The following is a 20,686-nucleotide window of genomic DNA, read 5'->3' on the forward strand; positions in this document are numbered from 1 at the left end:
ACTTGTACACTCGTATTTCTTCTGTCCTATACGCTATATATATTAATATAATATCAGTCAAAGATACATCGAATGGGATTATATAGCTTCGATTGAGACTTCGACTGAGATTATATTCATATATACAGCGTATAGGATAGGAGAAATACGAGTAATAATACATTAAACATGTGAACGGACAATTTTACCCCTTCATTTGACCTCAATTTAACCAAAATTTGACGAAAGGACCAACATTGGAAAGAATTTGAAAGTCAAGGGACCTAAATTGTCCAAATTAAAAGTCGGGGACTAATTTTGGAAAATCAACATAGTTGGAGGACCATTGCTGGAATTAACTCTTGTTTCATTTCTTTAAATTGCAGCGACGAATGGTGGTCAGGGCAGCCAATGAATTATAACGATGGTAACGACAAAAATTTTACCCGTAACGTAGTGATAACCAGTAAATCGGACTTATTTGATTCATTTTGATAAGTTTGAGTATTTAATTGAACTTTTTTAAAATTTAAGAGTTTAATTGCACTTTCATGTATATGAAAAGTTTAAGGGCCTATTTAACCATTTTTTTTAAAATTATTTGATAGTATATTCTACCGTGTGGATTGGTACTAGTCTATTGGGGCAACTTTGGTGGCTTCGTGTAATGGGCTGAGTATATAACCTAACACCAACAAGCATAAAATGAGTCGATTGGGTCGACTTCGGTGGCCCGTAAGCCCGTTGAAGGAAACGCGCACTCCAAAACCCTAGTCCACTTGCAACGCTCATATAAAACATCGTGAAAACACATTTAAGTACGAGATCTACTGCGAACTTCCGAAGCCAGGGTTTTTCGCCTCCGCCGAGCAAATGGTACTGAACTATTTCTCCTTCGTCTCTCCGCCCTATGGATCTGCACTAATTGATAACTATGGTGCGTTGGTGTGTAGTTGAATTGGTGTGGATTTTTGTGTATTTTGACAGGGAAAAGGTACCGGAAGTTTTGGTAAGCGGAGGAACAAGACACACACACTATGTGTGAGATGCGGCCGCCGCAGCTTCCATATCCAGAAGAGCCGGTGTTCCGCTTGTGCCTATCCTGCTGCACGCACCAGAAAATGTACGCCACTTCTCTCGTAGTCTCTCTAATTCCTGTATGTGTATTCTGGTGTTTTCTATGTTTGACTAATTCATCTGTGTTCATCAATTTGCTAATGCTATTTCTGTTTTATGTTTTTTTTGTTTTCCTTAATTTTGTTCTTCATCGAGTTAGTCACTTGAAGTCGAGTAAAGCATTTTCTAGCTTGCAAGTTGCAATTTTGGAATTGATTGTGTTTGTGTAAATGCACTTAACTTTTTTTTTTGGGTACCTTTTGATATTTATTTCATTGCGTTGTATTCTGATTAGAAAGGTTATTTTTAGTCTAAATTCTTAATAAAGTAGAAAAATGTAACATGGAGGCAATGTGGTTTATGCGTTTTTTTTTTTTTTTGTTTTTTGGTTTGGTCATCCATCATTGGCATTTATGCAAACTTGGGTAGAAGTGACTGAACCTAAGAATTTGGTTAAAGGTTTTATAATGGTTAAACTATTATTTATACTATACTTTTATATTGTTATAGGTATTGATGTAATTGGTAATGTTAAGTTTTATTTATAATTTTAAGGATTTAAAAATTTAGCTAAAAAAACTTTTAATCTGAAAAAAATTGGTTTTTTTAATTTTTTAATTTGGTAATAAAAAGTATTGTTCTTTTGATTGTTAAAGCTTAAAAATTTTGGTTGTCTTCTTTTATTTTTCTTTTTTATTTATTGCTGGGCTAATTATGGATACTTGATCCACATGCACTTCCATTTGTGGGTCTAATTATGTTGTGTTTCCTTACCTTTTCATCTGTCTTAATGTGAGACTCAATGAGAAAAATTTAGGGTTAGCTTCCTATATTTTAAGTGGAAGTACTAGTGTTCATTTCCTAACAGCATTGACAGAAATGATCTCTGTTTATATGTTACTATCCAGCCTTTTGTTATTATTCATTAACAGAGTATGTTGAACAATGATGATGAGTTATACAGACCTGTAATGATTTGCAAGCATGATTGCAATCTATTTTGAACATCTAAGGGACTGAGTTGTTCATACATACTCTGGCAGATCATAGCTTTATATTTTATCAGTTCCTTTTCTTCTTGCTTTAGCTCATCTCGTCTGTATAACATAGTTTACATGCTCAGCTTCAACTTAGAATGTGTTGGTTATAAATCTTCTTTTGTTTACTCTTTTTTCTATTTTCCAGGTTTACTGCTTTATATTTTGGAATTGTACATTGTTTGGACTCTAATTTTTTCTCAACCCTTTTTTGGTTGCATTATAGATAATTGGAGTGTCAAGGCAATTAGGAGAAAAACTACTGGAACTGGCCGCATGAGGTATCTCCGCCATGTTCCTCGTAGATTCAAGACCAACTTCAGAGAAGGTAAAACACTTAATATACTATTGCAACCCACACATTGTAAATTTCATTTATAGGCAACCATTTCTTGTTATCTTATCAATTTGTTTATTTATTATGTATTTATGTTTGGTGGTATAGGTACTGAGGCAACTCCAAGGAAGAAGGGAGCAGCAGCATCCTCTTAAATTTCATTTCCTCAGTTTTAGCAGTGTTTTTATTCTTCCATGAGTTTCCCATATTTTATTACAAAACAAGTTTGGTTTTGCTTGTTAGAGGACCAGTTGTTGTCAATGTGGAGTATTTTGTTTTCTGACAAGCAGATTCAGATTCTACACTATATCTTCTTTCTTTGAAAGCTAGTTGTAACTTAATTTTGTATTGCTTGATATTATGAAATTCAGACCCCCTTCATCAAATCAAAATGTTCCAATCTATTTATGAGGTATCTGATATTCTATTGGCCTTAAAAATTATTCATTATAGGCTAAAATGAGTTTCAAAATGCGATTAATGAAACATCTTTTGCTTTTTGTGATGCAGAAAATTGAATGGACCGAGTCGGCGAATTTGTTGAGTGTTCTAATTTTGTTCTTTTTTTCCTAGTATTTTATGTTTGTAGCTTGCGAGTTAAGATATAATTATATAAAATTGAGCAAATATCAATTTTGGTATAGGAGTATTAGTAAAATGCAGTGTTGCAAAAACCCCCGCCTATGCATCGATTAATCCCTGCCTAGGCGTTAGGCGTTGATCGACCGCCTACTCACATTAAATGGTGGTCTAGGCGGCTGGCCGGATAGGCGATCGCCTAGGCCGCCAAAGCACTGCCTAGGCTGCTTAGGCACTGACCGCCTAGGCGTCGACTAGGCTTTCTAGTCGGTCGGTCGATTAACTATTGTTCTTTTTTTAAGTTGGTAATTTCACTCAAAACAACATCGTTTTGAGCGAAATAATCCTAAATTGTACAAACTTTAGATATTTTTAGGTTAATATTTAATATTTTAGTATTAACTATTAAAGTATCATATAATTTATAATTATTAGTCTTAAAAAAATTAAAAATACTTAAACAAATTTCTAAAAAAAATAAAATAAAATAAAAAATACACGGACGCCTAGGCGCCAATTAATCCCCGGCTAGGCGTCCTAGGCGCTCCTAGCGCCTAGCGATTTTTTCAACCATGGTAAAATGACAGTTTTGGTATATAATTATATAAAATTGAGCAAATATTAATTTTGGTCTACGAGTATTAGTTAAATGACAGTTTTGGTTCATATATTTAATGTTTAATTTTTACTAATTTTCATCCACACGATTATCGTTTTAGTAATTTCATCATGATTATTGCTTTAATGTCAAAATTCATCACACCGATCGTTCCTTTGCTTAAGACATGTCAAAATATAAAAATTTTAAAGGTATTTTTTATCCTTTTTCAAATTAAGATTGTAATTTAAGTATGAATAAAGAGATCTATGTACTAAGATTGATTCCAATTTGTATTTCTCCTTCTCAAATTAAGGTAGGATGATGGAGAAAACTACTGATGGGTACCCCGACTAGGATACTCGATCTAAGAAGACCGGTATTTGGAGCCCGTTGGCTGACCGAGCGGGAATGGATATGTAACCCGGGTTGTTTAAATTGTGGCTCAGTCCAAATAGGCAGTCGTCCCGTGCCCGACCGGGTGCGCTCTGAAAGGCGGTTACCTTGTGTGGAATTAGGAAACTCAAGGCAAGATTTGTGGATTTTGCCTTATTCAGAGTTTGGTAACTTCCATGTTGGTCGGATAGCCCTAAAACGCCTTCTTAAATTATGTTTGTTAAGAATTTTACTTATTTACTTGAATAGGCTTATTATTCTTGTATAAATATCCCGTGGGTCACATTGTAAAGAGGGGTCATTCTCTCTCGATTCGGAATACAAGTACAATTATACGTTCTTTAAGTTTGAATATTCTTTTTTAAGTTTTACGGTAGTGTTGACCAGCCAAAACAGTTGTCTCGAAGCTGTAACGGTAGTGTTGACCAGCCAAAACAGTTGTCTCGAAGCTGTAAAACCAACAATTGCGAATTGCGATCAATCTTAGGATTCTGTAAAACCAACAATTGCGAATTGCGATCAATCTTAGGATTGAAATTCATTTATTCATGCTCAAATTAGGATCTTAAGTTGAAAATGATGAAAATACCTAAAACGCCTTCTTAAATTATGTTTGTTAAGAATTTTACTTATTTACTTGAATAGGCTTATTATTCTTGTATAAATATCCCGTGGGTCACATTGTAAAGAGGGGTCATTCTCTCTCGATTTGGAATACAAGTACAATTATACGTTCTTTAAGTTTGAATATTCTTTTTTAAGTTTTACGGTAGTGTTGACCAGCCAAAACAGTTGTCTCGAAGCTGTAACGGTAGTGTTGACCAGCCAAAACAGTTGTCTCGAAGCTGTAAAACCAACAATTGCGAATTGCGATCAATCTTAGGATTCTGTAAAACCAACAATTGCGAATTGCGATCAATCTTAGGATTTAAATTCATTTATTCATGCTCAAATTAGGATCTTAAGTTGAAAATGATGAAAATACCCTTAAAATTTTTAGGGTCTTAAATGGAATGGGGACCAGCATGATGAATTTTGACACTAAAACAATAATTGTTGATGCAAATTGGTACTAAAACAATAGTTGTGGATGAAAATTAGTAGGAATTAAACATATGAACCAAAACTGTCATTTTGCTAATACCCGTAGGACCAAAATTAGTATTTGCTCATATAAAATTAGAGTCGTTCTGATTGAGAAATGGACTTTTGACTTTTTATATTGTTTTTATTAAAGTTTAGGATTTTTAGCGTTGATTTTTTTTAAGTGTACATGATGATTAATTTAGTACATTTTTAATGAAATAAATACCAATGGAGGTCCCCCGACTTTGATGGTACCGCCACTTTTAGTTCTTAACTTTTAAATCAACCACTTTTAGTCCTCCGACTTTGATGGCACCACCACTTTTAGTCCTCAACTTATAAATCAACCACTTTTATTCCTCTTACTTTTTGTTTCTAGCTACCTATGGTCCTTCCTTTACAATTGGGCATCTAATGTCATTTTCTCAAGGGCAATTCAGTCATTTCATAATTAATGTATTAAGTATTATGTTTCCTTATCAGAATAATTGAAGAAATCATATTCTCCACTCTCCTTTGTTAACACTAAATTTTGGACCAAATGACTAAATTGCACTTGAGAAAATGACATTAGATGTCCAATTGTAAAGGAAGGACGATAGGTGATAGTAACAAAAAGTAAGAGGACTAAAAGTGGTTGATTTAAAAGTTGAGAACTAAAAGTGGCAATGCCATCAAAGTCGGAGGACTAAAATGGTTAATTTAAAAGTTGAGGACTAAAAGTGACGGTGCCATTAAAGTCGGAGGACCTCCATTGATATTTACTCTTTTTAATGCATAATAGAAAAATAAAGTGCGTTGATGTCTGATTTTCAAGTAATTTAAATAGCAAACATGACATGATTGCTTTTTTTATTATAAATTATCGCTAGTCACAAATTTTCACTTTGATCTCATAACTTTTGGATTATTTTCATATTTAATCATCCACTATTAACTCCTTTTTTTATTTTTTTTATTTGGTTACTTTTGAAAATATGGTCACATTTTGTCACTTTGGTCTAATTTATCTTGCAATCAATTAATTTATCTTGAATGACAATAATTTTCATGATATTTTTCTTAGATTTTTTTTCCAACCACCTTTCTTCGTTTTTTCTCAACCCCCATTCTTCTTAAAAGGAAACTCTAGCAAGAACACTTAGGTGTATTCAATTTTGATTTTCATAAACTTTTAAATACTTCCCTTTTACTTAAGAAACTGTTTTCTATTTTCTAGTTTCTAATTTTTCAATTTTCATTCTCTGTTTTGTTTTTAGAAAACTTGTTTATTAACACTCGTTTTTTTTGATATAGTTTAGATAACATTAACATTTTTTGAGTTAATATTTAAAATAATTTTTGATATATTCATTTGAATGACATGTATATATATATTTTTTACTTTGAAATCTAATATATGTGAAACTGTTTACTTAGGGAAACTGTTTTCTATTTTCTATTTTCTAATTTTTCAGTTTTCATTCTCTATTTTTCATTCTCTATTTTCTGTTTAAAAAAGTTATTTACTAATACTTATTTTTTCAAATTTATTTATTTTTAGATTAACGCTATAAAATTAACACAAGCTTAATTTCAAGTGATTTTTAGACGTTATATTTAAAATATTTTAAAATATATTTGATTTAAATAGAATAAATATAATTTTACTTTTAAGTCCAATATGTGTAAGATTTTTACATTTGATATCCGAACCAAATTTATATCTGTATAGAACTTAACTAAAAATATATCCGAACCAATTAAGTTCACCTAAATTTAGTTTAGATAATATTAATATTTTTTTGAGCTAATATTTAAAATATTTTTGGATATATTCATTTGAATGACATGTATATAAATATATTATTTTTACTATGAATTCTAATAAAGTAATATATGTGAAATTTCAATATCCGATATCTGGACCAAACTTGTATTACGATATAACATAACTAAAAATATCCGAACCAATATCCAGTTAAGTTCAATCAAAATATAAAGCTTGGTATAGAGTTCATTTTAAAATTTTGATAATTTGAATAATGTCTAACTTTAAACATAAGCAAATAATTTATGTTTAAATAAGTAATCCAAGTAGAAAAAGAAGATGATAATAAATGTAATCATAGTAATGAAAAAATATGTAAGTAGATAATAGTGATAATGTGGTTATAGTGACATATAGACAAATAGATACATGATTCTGTTTTCCATTTAGAAAATAGTTTTCCAGTTTTCTAGAAAACTAGAAAATTGTTTCTTTTTTTCAAAATGAAAATGTGTTAGTAAACATGTTTTCTGTTTTTCAATTTTTCAGAAAACTGGATAAATTTTTCAGTTAGTAAACAAACCCAATATATGATATCTTGACCAAACTTGTATTTCGATATAAACATAATTAAAAATATCATAACCAATAATCTATTGAGTTAAATAAAATATAAAACTTGGTGGTGAGTTCAAGTTTTAATTTTGATAATGTGAATAATGTCTAACTTTAAACTTAAGTAAATAAGTTATGTTTATATAAAACTTGGTGGATGGTTGAATGCCCGCGGAGGCAAGTGCATGGTTTGGTGGACAGTTGGAAGGAGGCACATGGGGTCTCAAATCCTTTAGCTAGTAATTGCATTTCTCCAGTTTGGACATGTCCTTCTCAAGGCATGCTCAAATGTAATATTGATGTCGCGGTTTTTGATAATGATGCAGGATTTGGTGCGGTGATTCGTGATCACTTGGGAATCTTTGTGGCGGCCAAAAGTGATACCATTGGTTGTGTTCGTGATCCTTTGCTTGCAGAGTCTATGGCGATTAAGGAAGCGTTGGCTTGGATTAAAGAATTTGGGCATAATAATCTTATTATTGAGACTGATTGTTTAAATTTTTGTTTAGCTTTCCACTCTCATACTCTGGACTTCTCGTATGTTGGTTCTGTTATTAAGCAATGTCGTATTATTGCTAGGGACATTGACAACCTATCGGTTCACCATGTCAAGCGGTCAGTGAATCATGTGGCTCATGTTCTTGCAAGGGCAATTGGTTCTTTGTCTGTTCGGGGTTCTTGGGTTCTACACCCTCCTCTCTGTATTGCTGCTTTATTGATTTCTTAGTGAAGTTTTCCTCCTTTGATTTTAAAAAAAAAACGAAGTTATGTTTATATAAGAAAATGTGAGTGCCAAGCACCTCGTGTTTAGATGGCATGTAGTGACTCTTTTATATGGGAGATCATGAGATTGAGCCCCTCTAATTCCCTGGTATTCAAAAAGTTATGAACTTTTATATGCTTTGTAGATTTTTTCCTCTCAAATATAAATAGTTGAAATCTATTCATCAACCCTCATTTCTAAACTTTTTTTTTTACAACTCCGAATGTTTTCTCTCTATTTTTTTTTCTCTATTTAAACTGTACAAACCCTATACTTGAATTTAACATATATTTTTTTCATTATCATACATTTTCTTCATGCCTAAAAAATTACAAACTTTTTACCTCTCTTAAGTTTACAAAATTTTCCTCCCTCTAAATTGTATAGATTTTTTTTTCCTCCATTAGTGTTTGTATCTTCCTAATAAAGGACACTAATAGGTAAAAACATAATTGAGTATTATATTTTGAGTAACATAATTGAGTATTATATTTTGAGTATTATTATTTTTCTTTGTAATATTATTTTGAAAAATGATATTGCCTTTAAATTTATAATACATTGTTTTTTTAAAAAAATTAAAATACAAATAATAAGTATTAATAGAAATCCTAACAAAGTAAATGTTTTAATTTATATTTTATAAATATTGTTTGAAATCTATAAAAATCTATTAATTTAACAGTTTTAGAAGTCTACACAATAATGATTGAATATACCCTTAATACATACATTTGAATACAACCTTTTAAGCATAACAGCTAACTTAACCATTCTTCAAGGGTACATCAAACACTTTTGCATAACGGCTAGCTTAGTAATTGTTCAGATAAACATACACACTCCACAGTATGAATAAACGAATACATATTTAGGTCAATAGTACTATAATAGCTACCCATCTCATGCGAACAAATCTTAAGTTATATTTCACAAACTTACCGCATTGTGAAGCATTTGATTCAATTGAAGGAGAACACATCCTTCTCATTGCAACGCTTTGAATTCTAGGTGTTTTAAGAAGAATAGGGGCCGGGAAAAACAAATTAAAGGGGATAAAAAGAAAGTCTAAAAAATGTCATAATTTTATTTTTCAAAATAAGTCACTTGACAGTTTGATACTCGGTGACTGAAAATTAAGTTGGAGATATAAAATGTGACAAAAGTTGTGGGACTAAATGTAGAAAAGTTAATAGCTAAGAACTAAATGTTAAAATAGAGTTTTTTGCATATTTAGTCCCACGACTATAGTAGCACTTGTAGGATTGGTGCACGACTTTCAAACTTTACAATTTTGGTCGATGGCTATTGTTTTTGTTGCAAAAATGATCCTTCCGACACCGGAAAACAAAAACCGGCGGATCTTTCGGCAATTTTTCGCCGGAAAAAAAATTCTCCTTTCAAGTAGTATTAAAATTGACATTTCTAAAAAATTATTTAGTTTACTTTTTATTCAAAATTGACATTTCTAAAATATTCCCCTTTGTGTTGGCAGACGTTACTACTGGGCAAAATTATTCAAATATTATTTTTACTTTTTAGTTTAAATTTAATCTTAATAATATTATTTTTTGCTGATCTTGAATTTGTATTAATAATTTTGAATTTGTGCTTTTTTTTTTGAAAATATTTTGAATTTGTGCTTAATTGGCTAAAAAGTAAATATAATTTAAATTTAAACGAAAAAGTAAAAATCTTTTTGAATTTGTATTTAATTTTACTAAGATTAACTTGGCTACGTATGCTTTTAGAAATGAATTAGTTTTAACATTAATTAGTTTACCAAAATAAAAAATAATTAAATTGACTACATATGTTTTTAGAAATGAATTTGTTTTAACTTAAATTAATTGTTTAGAAATGTCAATTTTAATCCTACTTGAAAGGAGAATTCTTTTTTCCGACGCGAGAAATTGACGGAAAATATATCATTTTTTTTTCCGGCGAAAAATTGCCGGAAAATCCGCCAGTTTTTGTTTTTCGGTGCCAGAAGGACCATTTTTGCAACAAAAACAATAGCCATGGACCAAAATTGCAAAGTTTGAAAGCCGTGGACCAATCTTGCAAGTGCCACTATTGCGTGGGACTAAATACAAAAAACTATGTTAAAATAGTTCAATAGTCAAAAGTGAGGGGAAAAAAAATCCAATTGCAAGATTTTGTATTTTATTTTAGTGACCTAATTATATTTTTGTGCTTAATTAAGTGGCCTATTTTGAATGACCTAATTATATTTTTGTGCTTAATTCAGTGGCCTATTTTGACTATTTGAGTAGAAGGGCGGCTACCTCGCTAGGCGCTCTTCAGGCACCTCGTGAGGCGCTTGTGTATTTTTTAATTAATTATTTATTTATTTTTGTTTAGTTTTTTTTATTAACCTAAAAACAATACCTACCCGCCAACCGCCTATGGTGCGAGATTATGGTGATACGCTAGGCGTCGATCAACCGTGCCTGCAAATAATTTATATTTTCGTGTCATCACACTACTAATTTGTAAGTTAAAAATTTCTTTTGAATTAAAAAAAAACAGAAAAAGAAAAAAATAAAATTTAATTAGATGTTAATACCTAATTGTTAGGCAATAGAATACATAGGTAGCATAGGTGAGAATTGATTTAATGGGTCTAAATTGAATTTTTTTTTTCAAAAAAAAATTGAGTATATTTAGTTTAAATTAATTAACTTTCATTATTTTAATGGGTATTTGTATATTAGTATTTTTTTTTTTGAAAACTGTATATTAGTATGATACATATAACAATTTTATTTTTTCAAATGTATTGAAAAAAAAATAATAATAAAGATAAGTTTAATTTTTTTTTTTTAAAAAAAGTGCAAACTTTAAACAAATATTGATCAAGATTCAAAAATCAAAGATAAACCTTAATTTAAGGTGTGAAATATTTGGTTAATGAAATATATATTGATTATTGATTTATGCAGGGGATTCTCAAATTATTTGAGTAATGACAATGGAGTGGGCAAGGTGTGCACGTTGTATGACTTGAGTATCTCAAGTTGGTTGCTCATAAGCTCATAATTGATCGTCTCAAATTAAGAAAGCTAATAGGTTGCTCATGCTCCCACGAATAATGGAACTTGATTCAAATTAGTTAATGCGTAACACATAAATTGGACTGAAAACTAAAAATTGAAAGACAAGAAGAGATATAAATATATATACATTTATTTCAAGAAATTCCCCAAATAATGAAAGTTAAGGTAAAGCATTGAAGGTACATATATATTTTTGGCACGAAAATGCTTAAAAATCTTCAACTTTTTTATCCTTCTTCTTAGGCTTAACCTTTTCAAACTTCCCCTTGATCTTGCTTTTGAGGCCTTTCTTGTGCTCCTCCCCTCCACGCTTGTTCTCCCCAAAATGATTATAATGATTATGATGATGATCGCCGCCGTCATCCTCCTTGTGCCGTTTGTGGAGCTTCTCCTCCAACTTATGAATGATATTCGACATCTTCGATATGATATGATTTACCTGACCGACTTCTCAGCCAACGATAAATATAATGCCGGTGAGGTGGTTCACCGGCGATGCCGTGAAAATGGTGGATGGAGCCTGGAGGAGGTGGCTTGGAAAGGCCTGTTTTTTTCCGATCATTTGTTCTATCTTTATATACACAGAGAAGCTGTTGTATATCAGATAAATCAGTTATTTATTTTAAGGTTGTTGTCTATTAATCAACTAAAACCATTCAATTTCCACAAAAATATCACATTATTGCTCATTTACACCCACTCAAAAAATATACAAGAGTAAATTAGTAGAATGGTCTTTGACTATAGTATTTTTATCACTTCACACTTCAATTTTTAATTTTGTTTAATAATGTCTTTAAATATCAAATCCATGTCTAAATTAGGGGTGTTAATGAGCCGAGCAGCTTGGTCAAAGCCCGACCCAGCTCGTTTCGCAACCCAACCGAGCTCTTTTTGAGTTTGTGTCCACCTATTATTTATCGAGCTTGAGGTTTGCTCAGCTTATTTACAGGTCCAGTCTAAATTATTGTTTTAAACCTCAATTTTGAGAGCCTAGTACATTATATGTCAAGAAATAAAGTTGTGAAATTAAAATAATTGAGCAACCATTACAATAATTTACTCAAGAAAAAATTGTACTTCTCATCCTTAAGTTATAAGATAATTGTAGAGTTCGTATCTACTTACTATTCGTGCTTACTTCTCATTCCTAAACTATAATTGACGTTACAAATTTCGTTCTTTTTCTAATAGGACCAACAAGTAAGAACAAATCATATAATTACCCTATAATTTAGGGAAAAAAGTGCAATTTTTCTTTTACTTAATATAGAACTATTATTAGAAGAGTAGAACTGTAGAGTGTAGATGGCATAATGTGCCATGAATATCTCCAACTTAAAATTCTGGATGTATGGTATAACAAGTGATTTTGTGTTCAGGGATGGGAAGACAACTAAACTACTATAGTGTGCTAGACAGAACATGATCATCAATATCATCAAACACTCAGACTAAGGTTAAAACCATCACATATGGAGAAAAATAGATCTATATTTACGAGTAACCTTAAATGCCACTGGGCAGTGATCCTTTACAAAGCCTGCACACAATGAGGTTGTTGGATTATAGAGGTTTGTCCTGGCTTGGTGATTGTAGATTTCCTCGATGGAGAAACCACGCCTGCCCAAGTTCTGTTCTAATCAACTCGAGCATATCATATCAAATTCTTTTGTGCATTCCGGCCAAATATGGTGTAGTATGCACTCCCCCGCTCAATGCTTGAGCCAGTAGTTGCGTAGTTGAGACATGTGTAACAATATCTCATCTCGGCCTTGGTGGGTTACACTGCTCGTCATAATCCAAGGTGGAGTTGTTTGGAAGAAGTTTTGTATTAACTCTTGAAAATCTTGCACATTCTCTTCAGGTCTTTTTCCTCCATTCTTAGCCTTTTTCCGCTTATCACATTTCGTGAAGATTAATGTCATTGGAATCTGCACATACTCCATGTATCATTAACTTGGGGAAAAAAAAAGGTATCAAAGGAAAATAATTGATAAAGTAAACTGGTTGAATTTGATTCTTTGAAAATATTCTTCCATACTTTCAATTAGTATCATAACAGAACATCTAAGAAACTGCATTATTGACTTGGGCAAGAAAACCAACTCTGCATCAGAAAGTAACTAACTGAATAGAATCACCTGATTTTGTCCAAGCCAGCTTGCATATTCAAGGTCAATCTGTTTTGCAGGAATGCTAGCATCTATGAGAAGGAATACTGAGACGAGAGTTGATCGGTTCAAAAAATAATCTTTCGTAAACTTGTCCCAGTCTGTCCTAAGTTCTTGTGGTGCTGATGCATACCTTGTGAATAACCACCAAAAGAGAAACGGTTTTTCAACTAACTCTATCCAATAAATCAAAATCAGAATAAAGAATTTCTAGTTGACCTAGTCCAGCCTTCCTTTTTGGGGTGACGAGGGAAACACGCAGCAGCCCTACCCGAGGGAGGGTGTACACTGGGTAAACCCCGCCTTGTGATCCTAGACGAGAAAGGACCACATGGAGGTAAACCATCCTAGGTTGGCCATAGCTGACCGGCTCAAACTATCAAGTGTGAAGGTTGGGATTCAAACTCATGACCTTGTGGTTACAAGTTTCTATCCTTAGCCATCTTGACTAGGGTTACCCCCAAGCCCTAGTCCAGCCTTCCTTGAATCAACTAGCAATGCATTTATTAGAAATTAGTGGAAACAAAATCACTTTAGACTTTCATTTGTAAAGGCAAGATAATATGTTTACATAGAATTCTTTTCCAAGAAAAGTTCTGATTCTCCAAGGCCGAAGGAGAAAGGACAATCAAAGCAATACAGTAGTATACAAGCTCCAAATTGCAATAAGATTGCTTATAAAATATGTTATGATGAAAAACCATCAGCAGCAAAAGAGAAGTTTCACTGATGTTTAAGTCTAAACTCAGCATTCCCTGTTACTGTAATTTGAAAAAAAAAAATATACCCAACGCAAATTGTAAACTCCTTACCCGTATCCAGGCAAATCAACAAGATACCAGCTACCGTTGATCCTGAAATGGTTGATGCATTGTGTCTTGCCTGAAAGTAGAGACAATTGTAATTTTAAGATATAAGTTGTTTCCCACCACTAATACCTAAGAACAATTGCAGTAGATAGGTAGATAAATAATAACTTGAACAAAATCCATGCCAATCAGAAGCTTCATTAGGTGATTCAGATAAAATATTGTGATGGATGCAAAAATTTCTTCATAGCATTATGATTTTGATTTCTTACACTAATTAGCAGCAAAATGACAGATATTGTAGCAAAGCTATATTTCAGGAGGCCATATATGAAATGTTATATTCCCCTATCCCCCTTGAAACTGCTAAGATTGTTAATTAAAAAAACAAAACAAAACAAAAAAGAAGCAAATCCACACACTTGGTTGTAAAGATTGTGAAATTCTGGATTTCAATCACTTCAAATGAGTTCTTCCTTTCCTTTGTCTTTCTTAGGGTGTGTTTGGTTCATGGGTTAGACACAAGGAATGAGAATAAAAGTCATACACATTGTTTAGTTGACAATTTTTTAAAATACATGTATAAGATTTGATTATCCTTATAATTACAAAACTCATTACCTAATTTAAATAGGTATCATTCCATTAATTCAGCCTTATCTCTCCTCACCTAACTTAAATATTAATTCAGCCTTACCCCTCCTCATTTCGTGGCCTCATCACTCATCTCTCCTCACTTATTCACTGCATAGCATACTCACTTTATCGCCACTCTCAATTGCCTTAATTTTTTGTTCTTGTAATTATAGGGTCATACCCAACTAAGGCATTTTCAATCCCACCCTAGTACCAAACATTCAAAATACATTCATCAAAACCATTTGAATTACCAAGTATTTGATTCCCATGTTCGAACCAAACACGCCCTTAGTTTTAGGCATTTTCCTCACTCCAAAAGTGACAGCAAGTAACATCTACTAGTGAATTCTAACTATTAATTAATAAAAAATTTGCAGATCTACAAAACCCAACCCGAGATTTAACCTTTCAATTGAAACCAAAGAAAGCTTACTAAACAGGAGAGTATACCGGGTTTCTTGGAAGTAAGAGCAAGCTTTTTGCGCCTAACCAGAGAGTTAAGCAGCGAAGATTTCCCCACATTAGACCTCCCAACGAGCGCGAACTCCGGCAACCCATCGCCGGGGCAGTCTTCGGTATTCACACTGCTCTTCACAAACTCCGCCTGCCCCACCTGAGCATCCCCGGCATACTTGCTGAGCACAATGTTAGAGCCCTTGAGGATCCGGGCACCCAACGGCGTCGTTTCTGATGAGACATCCGTTTCCGGCGGAACGAAGAGCTTTTCGAGGGAGATTTTGACCGGGACGGTCTCATCCGAGCTGTTCAACTGTGGGTTCTGGAGAAGCGTAGCGGTAGAGAAGTGGACGACCGGGCCGGATATGGGCTTGGATGAGAGGGTGGAGGTGAAAAGGAGTTTGGGTTTGGGAGCGAGTGAGGAGAACTGAAAATGGAGCTTTGGGAGATAATTGATGAACATCGGGCCGGGCTTGAGTGGAACTGATGGAAGTTGCAGAAGAGGGTTTAAGAGGTTGAAGAATGAAGACTTGAAGTGGAGAACAAGACCGAAATTCCTATTAGTTTACATTTCCTTATCCGATATTATTACATTGAGCCCTCAAACTATTATGGAATTTAAAATTGGCCCTTTAAGAATTTAATTCAAATCTGCTAGAATTTTGTTTCAGCATTGGTGGTGTTCTGTCCAAAATTTGTTGCCAATTTTGACTTCTAAATTGTTTTTGAAACCCCTCAATACTTTGTAGTTTGATGGCATCATTGTTATCCTATTTTAAATAAAAGGTCACGGGTTTGAGTATCATCCCAGTTCAAGGGTTATTGGCATAATATATAGAACATTTACTATAGATAAGTAATGTTGGTTTAATGGCTTTTGGACAATCAACGTCTCGCCAACACAACCGTTAATATAATGAGTATATGGAAAAATATAGAGAAAATATATGGAGAGAATATAGGTATTGTATTGTTGAATATTGCTTGGGAATAATAAAAATTGTTTCTCCCTTTTTCCATGTATGAGGAGTCTATTTATACATATTTTGGGCTTGGAGCCCTACAAGAAATAAGAATCCTAGACTATCTCATATTGAGAGTTATTGTTACATTAGGAATAATAAGCCGTAATCCTACTACATTAGGAACAATGGAAGGGCCAAGCTTTTATAACCGAAAAATCAAAAGTGTGATTGTCTCGAGGAGATTAAGAGGAATGATAAGGTCAATCATTCTCTCGCACAACCAAGGCAAAGACTGTAATACCCCGTATTTTCCTAACATCAACCAAGGCAAAGACTGTAATACCCCGTATTTTCCTAACATTATTATTTTAATAGACTGTAATACCCCGTATTTTCCTAACATTATTATTTTAATAGATGAAGACTTGAAGAACCGAAGACGAGGATCATAGGCTGAAAAATGGAAGGGCCAAGCTTTTATAACCGAAAAATCAAACGTGTGATTGTCTCGAGGAGATTAAGAGGAATGATAAGGTCAATCATTCTCTCGCACAACCAAGGCAAAGACTGTAATACCCCGTATTTTCCTAACATCAACCAAGGCAAAGACTGTAATACCCCGTATTTTCCTAACATTATTATTTTAATAGACTGTAATACCCCGTATTTTCCTAACATTATTATTTTAATAAATATTCCCAATAAGCTGCGATCGTACGTACCGGTCACGAACCATAAAAATTTTAAGAGTATGTGTTCTGTCCCGTTTTTTTTTAAGAAATGGGTTATTAGGCACCATGCTATTAACCTTGAATTTCCTATTCAATTAAATTAGCCCGTAGCAGTGGAAATTTATTTTAATCGTAGCATCGCTGTATTTCGCGGTGTACCGAACCTAGCCCAATTTTGAGTTTTAGTCTGAGATAAATTTTTGGTTTTGAAAATTGTTCTGTTTAAATTATTTTTCTACCGAAATTATATCTGTTTTAACCCATAACAGTCTAACCGAAGATATTTTCCCTTACCCACCACAAAAATGTGACAAGTGTCACTTTCTATGCCACATGTCTTCACCCTTATCTTATAAGAAATAATATAAAAGCTTTGATCTCCCATTTTCTTCCCATTTGGCCGAAGTTGGAGAGTGAAAAGTGAGAGGAAAAATACTTCATCTTCTTCCTTGAGTTCAAGAAGTTTCATAGCTAAGTTCTTCACAAGCTCATCATCTATCCGGTAAATTTCAATTTTAATCGGTTCAAAAGCTTTATTTTCCTTCCAAGATCTTGAATCCAAGTATAATTTTCTTAAAATATGTGGTTATGATGTTATATACTTCCTAGGATTTGTAGGAAAATTTTTGGGTAAGAAAATCCTATTTTACTAATTATTTTAGTATAGTTAGTGTTCTCAAGGATCTAATATTATGTATGTTGTGGATAAATTATGGATTGTGTAGAAGAATCAAAGGAAGTGGAAGAGTGAGCATCTAGAGGAAATTAGTGAGATTTTCAAGAAGATAAGGTAATCTTTATGTCCACCAAAACCTTTTTCCACCATGATATTCATGAATTTGTTGATAAAGTATGGATATAAAGATTTTAGTAGATGAAAGATTAGTGTGATTGTGGTATATCATGANATACTTCATCTTCTTCCTTGAGTTCAAGAAGTTTCATAGCTAAGTTCTTCACAAGCTCATCATCTATCCGGTAAATTTCAATTTTAATCGGTTCAAAAGCTTTATTTTCCTTCCAAGATCTTGAATCCAAGTATAATTTTCTTAAAATATGTGGTTATGATGTTATATACTTCCTAGGATTTGTAGGAAAATTTTTGGGTAAGAAAATCCTATTTTACTAATTATTTTAGTATAGTTAGTGTTCTCAAGGATCTAATATTATGTATGTTGTGGATAAATTATGGATTGTGTAGAAGAATCAAAGGAAGTGGAAGAGTGAGCATCTAGAGGAAATTAGTGAGATTTTCAAGAAGATAAGGTAATCTTTATGTCCACCAAAACCTTTTTCCACCATGATATTCATGAATTTGTTGATAAAGTATGGATATAAAGATTTTAGTAGATGAAAGATTAGTGTGATTGTGGTATATGATGAATATATGTAGATATGTGGATGATTATATGAAGTAACTAGTATACGATTATGTTGTGATGAATATATGTAGTAGACATGTATATGTGTTTACAACCTTATATATATATACGTATATAAATTGTATATATATATATATACATATATACATCCCTATACATTTAGTTATATTGATGATATTCTTGTCATGATTATTATATATACTTACATACATGTATACCGTAGAAATACATATATACGCATATTATTATTATTATTATTATTATTATTATTATTTATATATACATACATTAATACCGTGTATATATACACTATCGTATATGTATTTATATTACCATATATATATACATATTTGGTACTATATGCGTGTAAGTGGTATGTGAGAATACTATATATGTATAAGTGGGTGTGACCTTATATGTGTATGGATATATGAAGGTATATATATATATATATATATACAAAAGTAGACTTATACTGTTCAAAGTGCATAAAGTGAGAAAGTAAAGAATGAGACAAAATGAAATCACAGTGTGAAGTTGGAGGATATTCCTTTTTAACATTCATAATGGAATCACAAACATTGGGCCCCAAAATGATTGGTGTTAACCACTTGAGTAACCTTGTAGAAACAGATCCAGGGTTACTAGAGCTAGTGACTAACCTGCGGGCTTGGAATCCCGACAAGGGGTGTGCACACTAAAGGTCCTAGATCTGCTTCCCCTAGTTGGAATAACTAGGTTGTGGTGAGGTGATGGAAATGAGAAGGAAATTGTGGTGTTAATTGGAATATCTTTAACTTCATTATGGTAAAAGCTGGTTATTTCTATTTAAATGCTTATATGATTATGATTATAATTATGAGTATGAGTATGAGTATGGGTATGATTATGAGTATGGACATGATTATAATTATGAGTATGAGTATGATTATGGGTATGATTATGAGTATGGACATGATTATAATTATGAGTATGAGTATGATTATGAGTATGATATTGTGCATACATGTGGAAATTGTGATTATTGGCACATATTTTCTTTGAAAAAATAATGAGGAAATGAATATCTCTTATATGAGAAATCTTGTTGAAAATGTGTTATCATGTGAAATAAACTGTTTTTCGAAAACAAAGAATAAAACTATTTTCCAAAACCATGATTTTACAGGGTGGAGTAGGGATTACTTAGCACTATGTGCTAATTCTGTTTTCCAAATGAATTTCAGGTATGGAGTAGATCTTGTCATTCGAGAATGATAGAAGAGAAAATGGATCTACTCTTGATGATAGAAATTACTATAGATTTTGGGTTGTATATTATTGGGATGTAAGGCAGTAGTAGTATGTATTAATAAGGATAGTAGATGTAAAGACTACCTTAGCATCTAAGTTTGTGATAAACTTAGGTGTGGAGTAGCACCTCTGGATTTATGCGCTTCCGTTTTGGGAAATTAGTAATTATAATTAATTATGCCTTTTAGTATGATGGAAAAATCTGGGGGTGTTACAGTTGGTATCAGAGCACTAGGTTGAGACCTAGGCATGAACTTTAGGGTGGAACTTTAAGAAATAAGTATTGGATCTTAAGAAGGTAAAGATGAAATTCTAGGGAGGAAATTTTTTTTAGGACTCGTGGTGAGGGTGTGATATTATTTTACTTGGTTAAGATTATGTTTGATACTCAAAACTGTCACTATTGTGAAGATCCGCTGGTGTTAGAAGATTGGATAAGGACTTTCGACAAAATGTTTGAGGCTGTAGATTGTCTTGAAGAAAGGAGGGTGGAGATAGCTACATTCTATCTCCAGCAAGAAGCTGACAATTGGTGGAGTATGATGGGACCCATGTATCGGCAAGAGGGAGAATTTCGATGGACTGACCTTAAGGCTCGAATGCGGGATCGTTTTTATCCCGAGCATGTTAAGTCCGCCAAGTATGAGGAATTTCTGCATCTACGTCAAGGGACGACATCTATTCAAGACTACTATGCTAAATATCTTGAGCTGGCACGATTTGTTCCTGCCCTAGCCCCGGATGAGCCAAGTAAGGCTAGGAAGTTTGTAAGTGGATTAAATTTCGAGACTCAAAAAGCCGTTTGTGTGTTTGAGTGTCAGACTCTTGGAGAGGCTTATAGTAAGGCTGCCAAACATTATCGAATCCAGCAGATGCAGAAGGAGGTTCGTGAGAAGGGTAAGAGGAGATTTGAGGGTAGTAG

At 32.8% G+C, this 20,686-nt stretch overlaps 3 protein-coding genes and 1 non-coding gene across 4 annotated transcripts in view; 3 read left to right on the plus strand and 1 right to left on the minus strand.

Moving 5' to 3' along the window:
* The first annotated feature begins 715 nt into the window (after window positions 1-715).
* Window positions 716-2,884, plus strand: LOC116022016 (60S ribosomal protein L37-1-like). Its single transcript, XM_031262560.1, has 4 exons — window positions 716-855; window positions 967-1,102; window positions 2,359-2,460; window positions 2,578-2,884. The coding sequence occupies exons 1-4, from the start codon at window positions 853-855 to the stop codon at window positions 2,622-2,624; spliced, it is 288 nt and encodes a 95-aa protein (XP_031118420.1). The 5' UTR covers window positions 716-852; the 3' UTR covers window positions 2,625-2,884.
* On the plus strand, window positions 2,037-2,121 carry LOC116023846. The gene has a single exon (XR_004099437.1). It is a non-coding gene; the product is annotated as a small nucleolar RNA SNORD25 (small nucleolar RNA).
* Window positions 2,885-12,613: 9,729 nt separating the features above from the next.
* Window positions 12,614-15,918, minus strand: LOC116021640 (GTP-binding protein At2g22870). The gene is made up of 4 exons (XM_031262094.1): window positions 15,388-15,918; window positions 14,302-14,371; window positions 13,460-13,622; window positions 12,614-13,249 (listed from the first exon to the last, which is right to left on the minus strand). The coding sequence occupies exons 1-4, from the start codon at window positions 15,854-15,856 to the stop codon at window positions 13,031-13,033; spliced, it is 921 nt and encodes a 306-aa protein (XP_031117954.1). The 5' UTR covers window positions 15,857-15,918; the 3' UTR covers window positions 12,614-13,030.
* A 4,298-nt stretch (window positions 15,919-20,216) lies between these two features.
* LOC116022416 overlaps window positions 20,217-20,686 on the plus strand; it is a 1,191-nt gene continuing 721 nt past the window's right edge. Inside the window, exon 1 of the mRNA XM_031263144.1 lies at window positions 20,217-20,661. Coding sequence (XP_031119004.1) covers window positions 20,217-20,661 — 445 coding nt within the window. The remainder of the gene's footprint in view (window positions 20,662-20,686) is intronic.

The sequence above is a fragment of the Ipomoea triloba genome, chromosome 6 (genome assembly GCF_003576645.1).
Source record: "Ipomoea triloba cultivar NCNSP0323 chromosome 6, ASM357664v1".
In the NCBI taxonomy this organism is placed as follows: domain Eukaryota; kingdom Viridiplantae; phylum Streptophyta; class Magnoliopsida; order Solanales; family Convolvulaceae; genus Ipomoea; species Ipomoea triloba.

Coding starts and splice junctions, on each gene's coding strand:
- LOC116021640 (XM_031262094.1), bottom strand. CDS start 15,856: ATGTTCATCAATTATCTCCCAAAGCTCCATTTTCAGTTCTCCTCACTC. Junction 14,372..15,387: donor TCTTACTTCCAAGAAACCCG/GTATACTCTCCT, acceptor CTCTACTTTCAG/GCAAGACACAATGCATCAAC. Junction 13,623..14,301: donor GTTGATTTGCCTGGATACGG/GTAAGGAGTTTA, acceptor GTTATTCACAAG/GTATGCATCAGCACCACAAG.
- LOC116022016 (XM_031262560.1), top strand. Junction 1,103..2,358: donor TGCTGCACGCACCAGAAAAT/GTACGCCACTTC, acceptor GTTGCATTATAG/ATAATTGGAGTGTCAAGGCA. Junction 2,461..2,577: donor CAAGACCAACTTCAGAGAAG/GTAAAACACTTA, acceptor TTGGTGGTATAG/GTACTGAGGCAACTCCAAGG.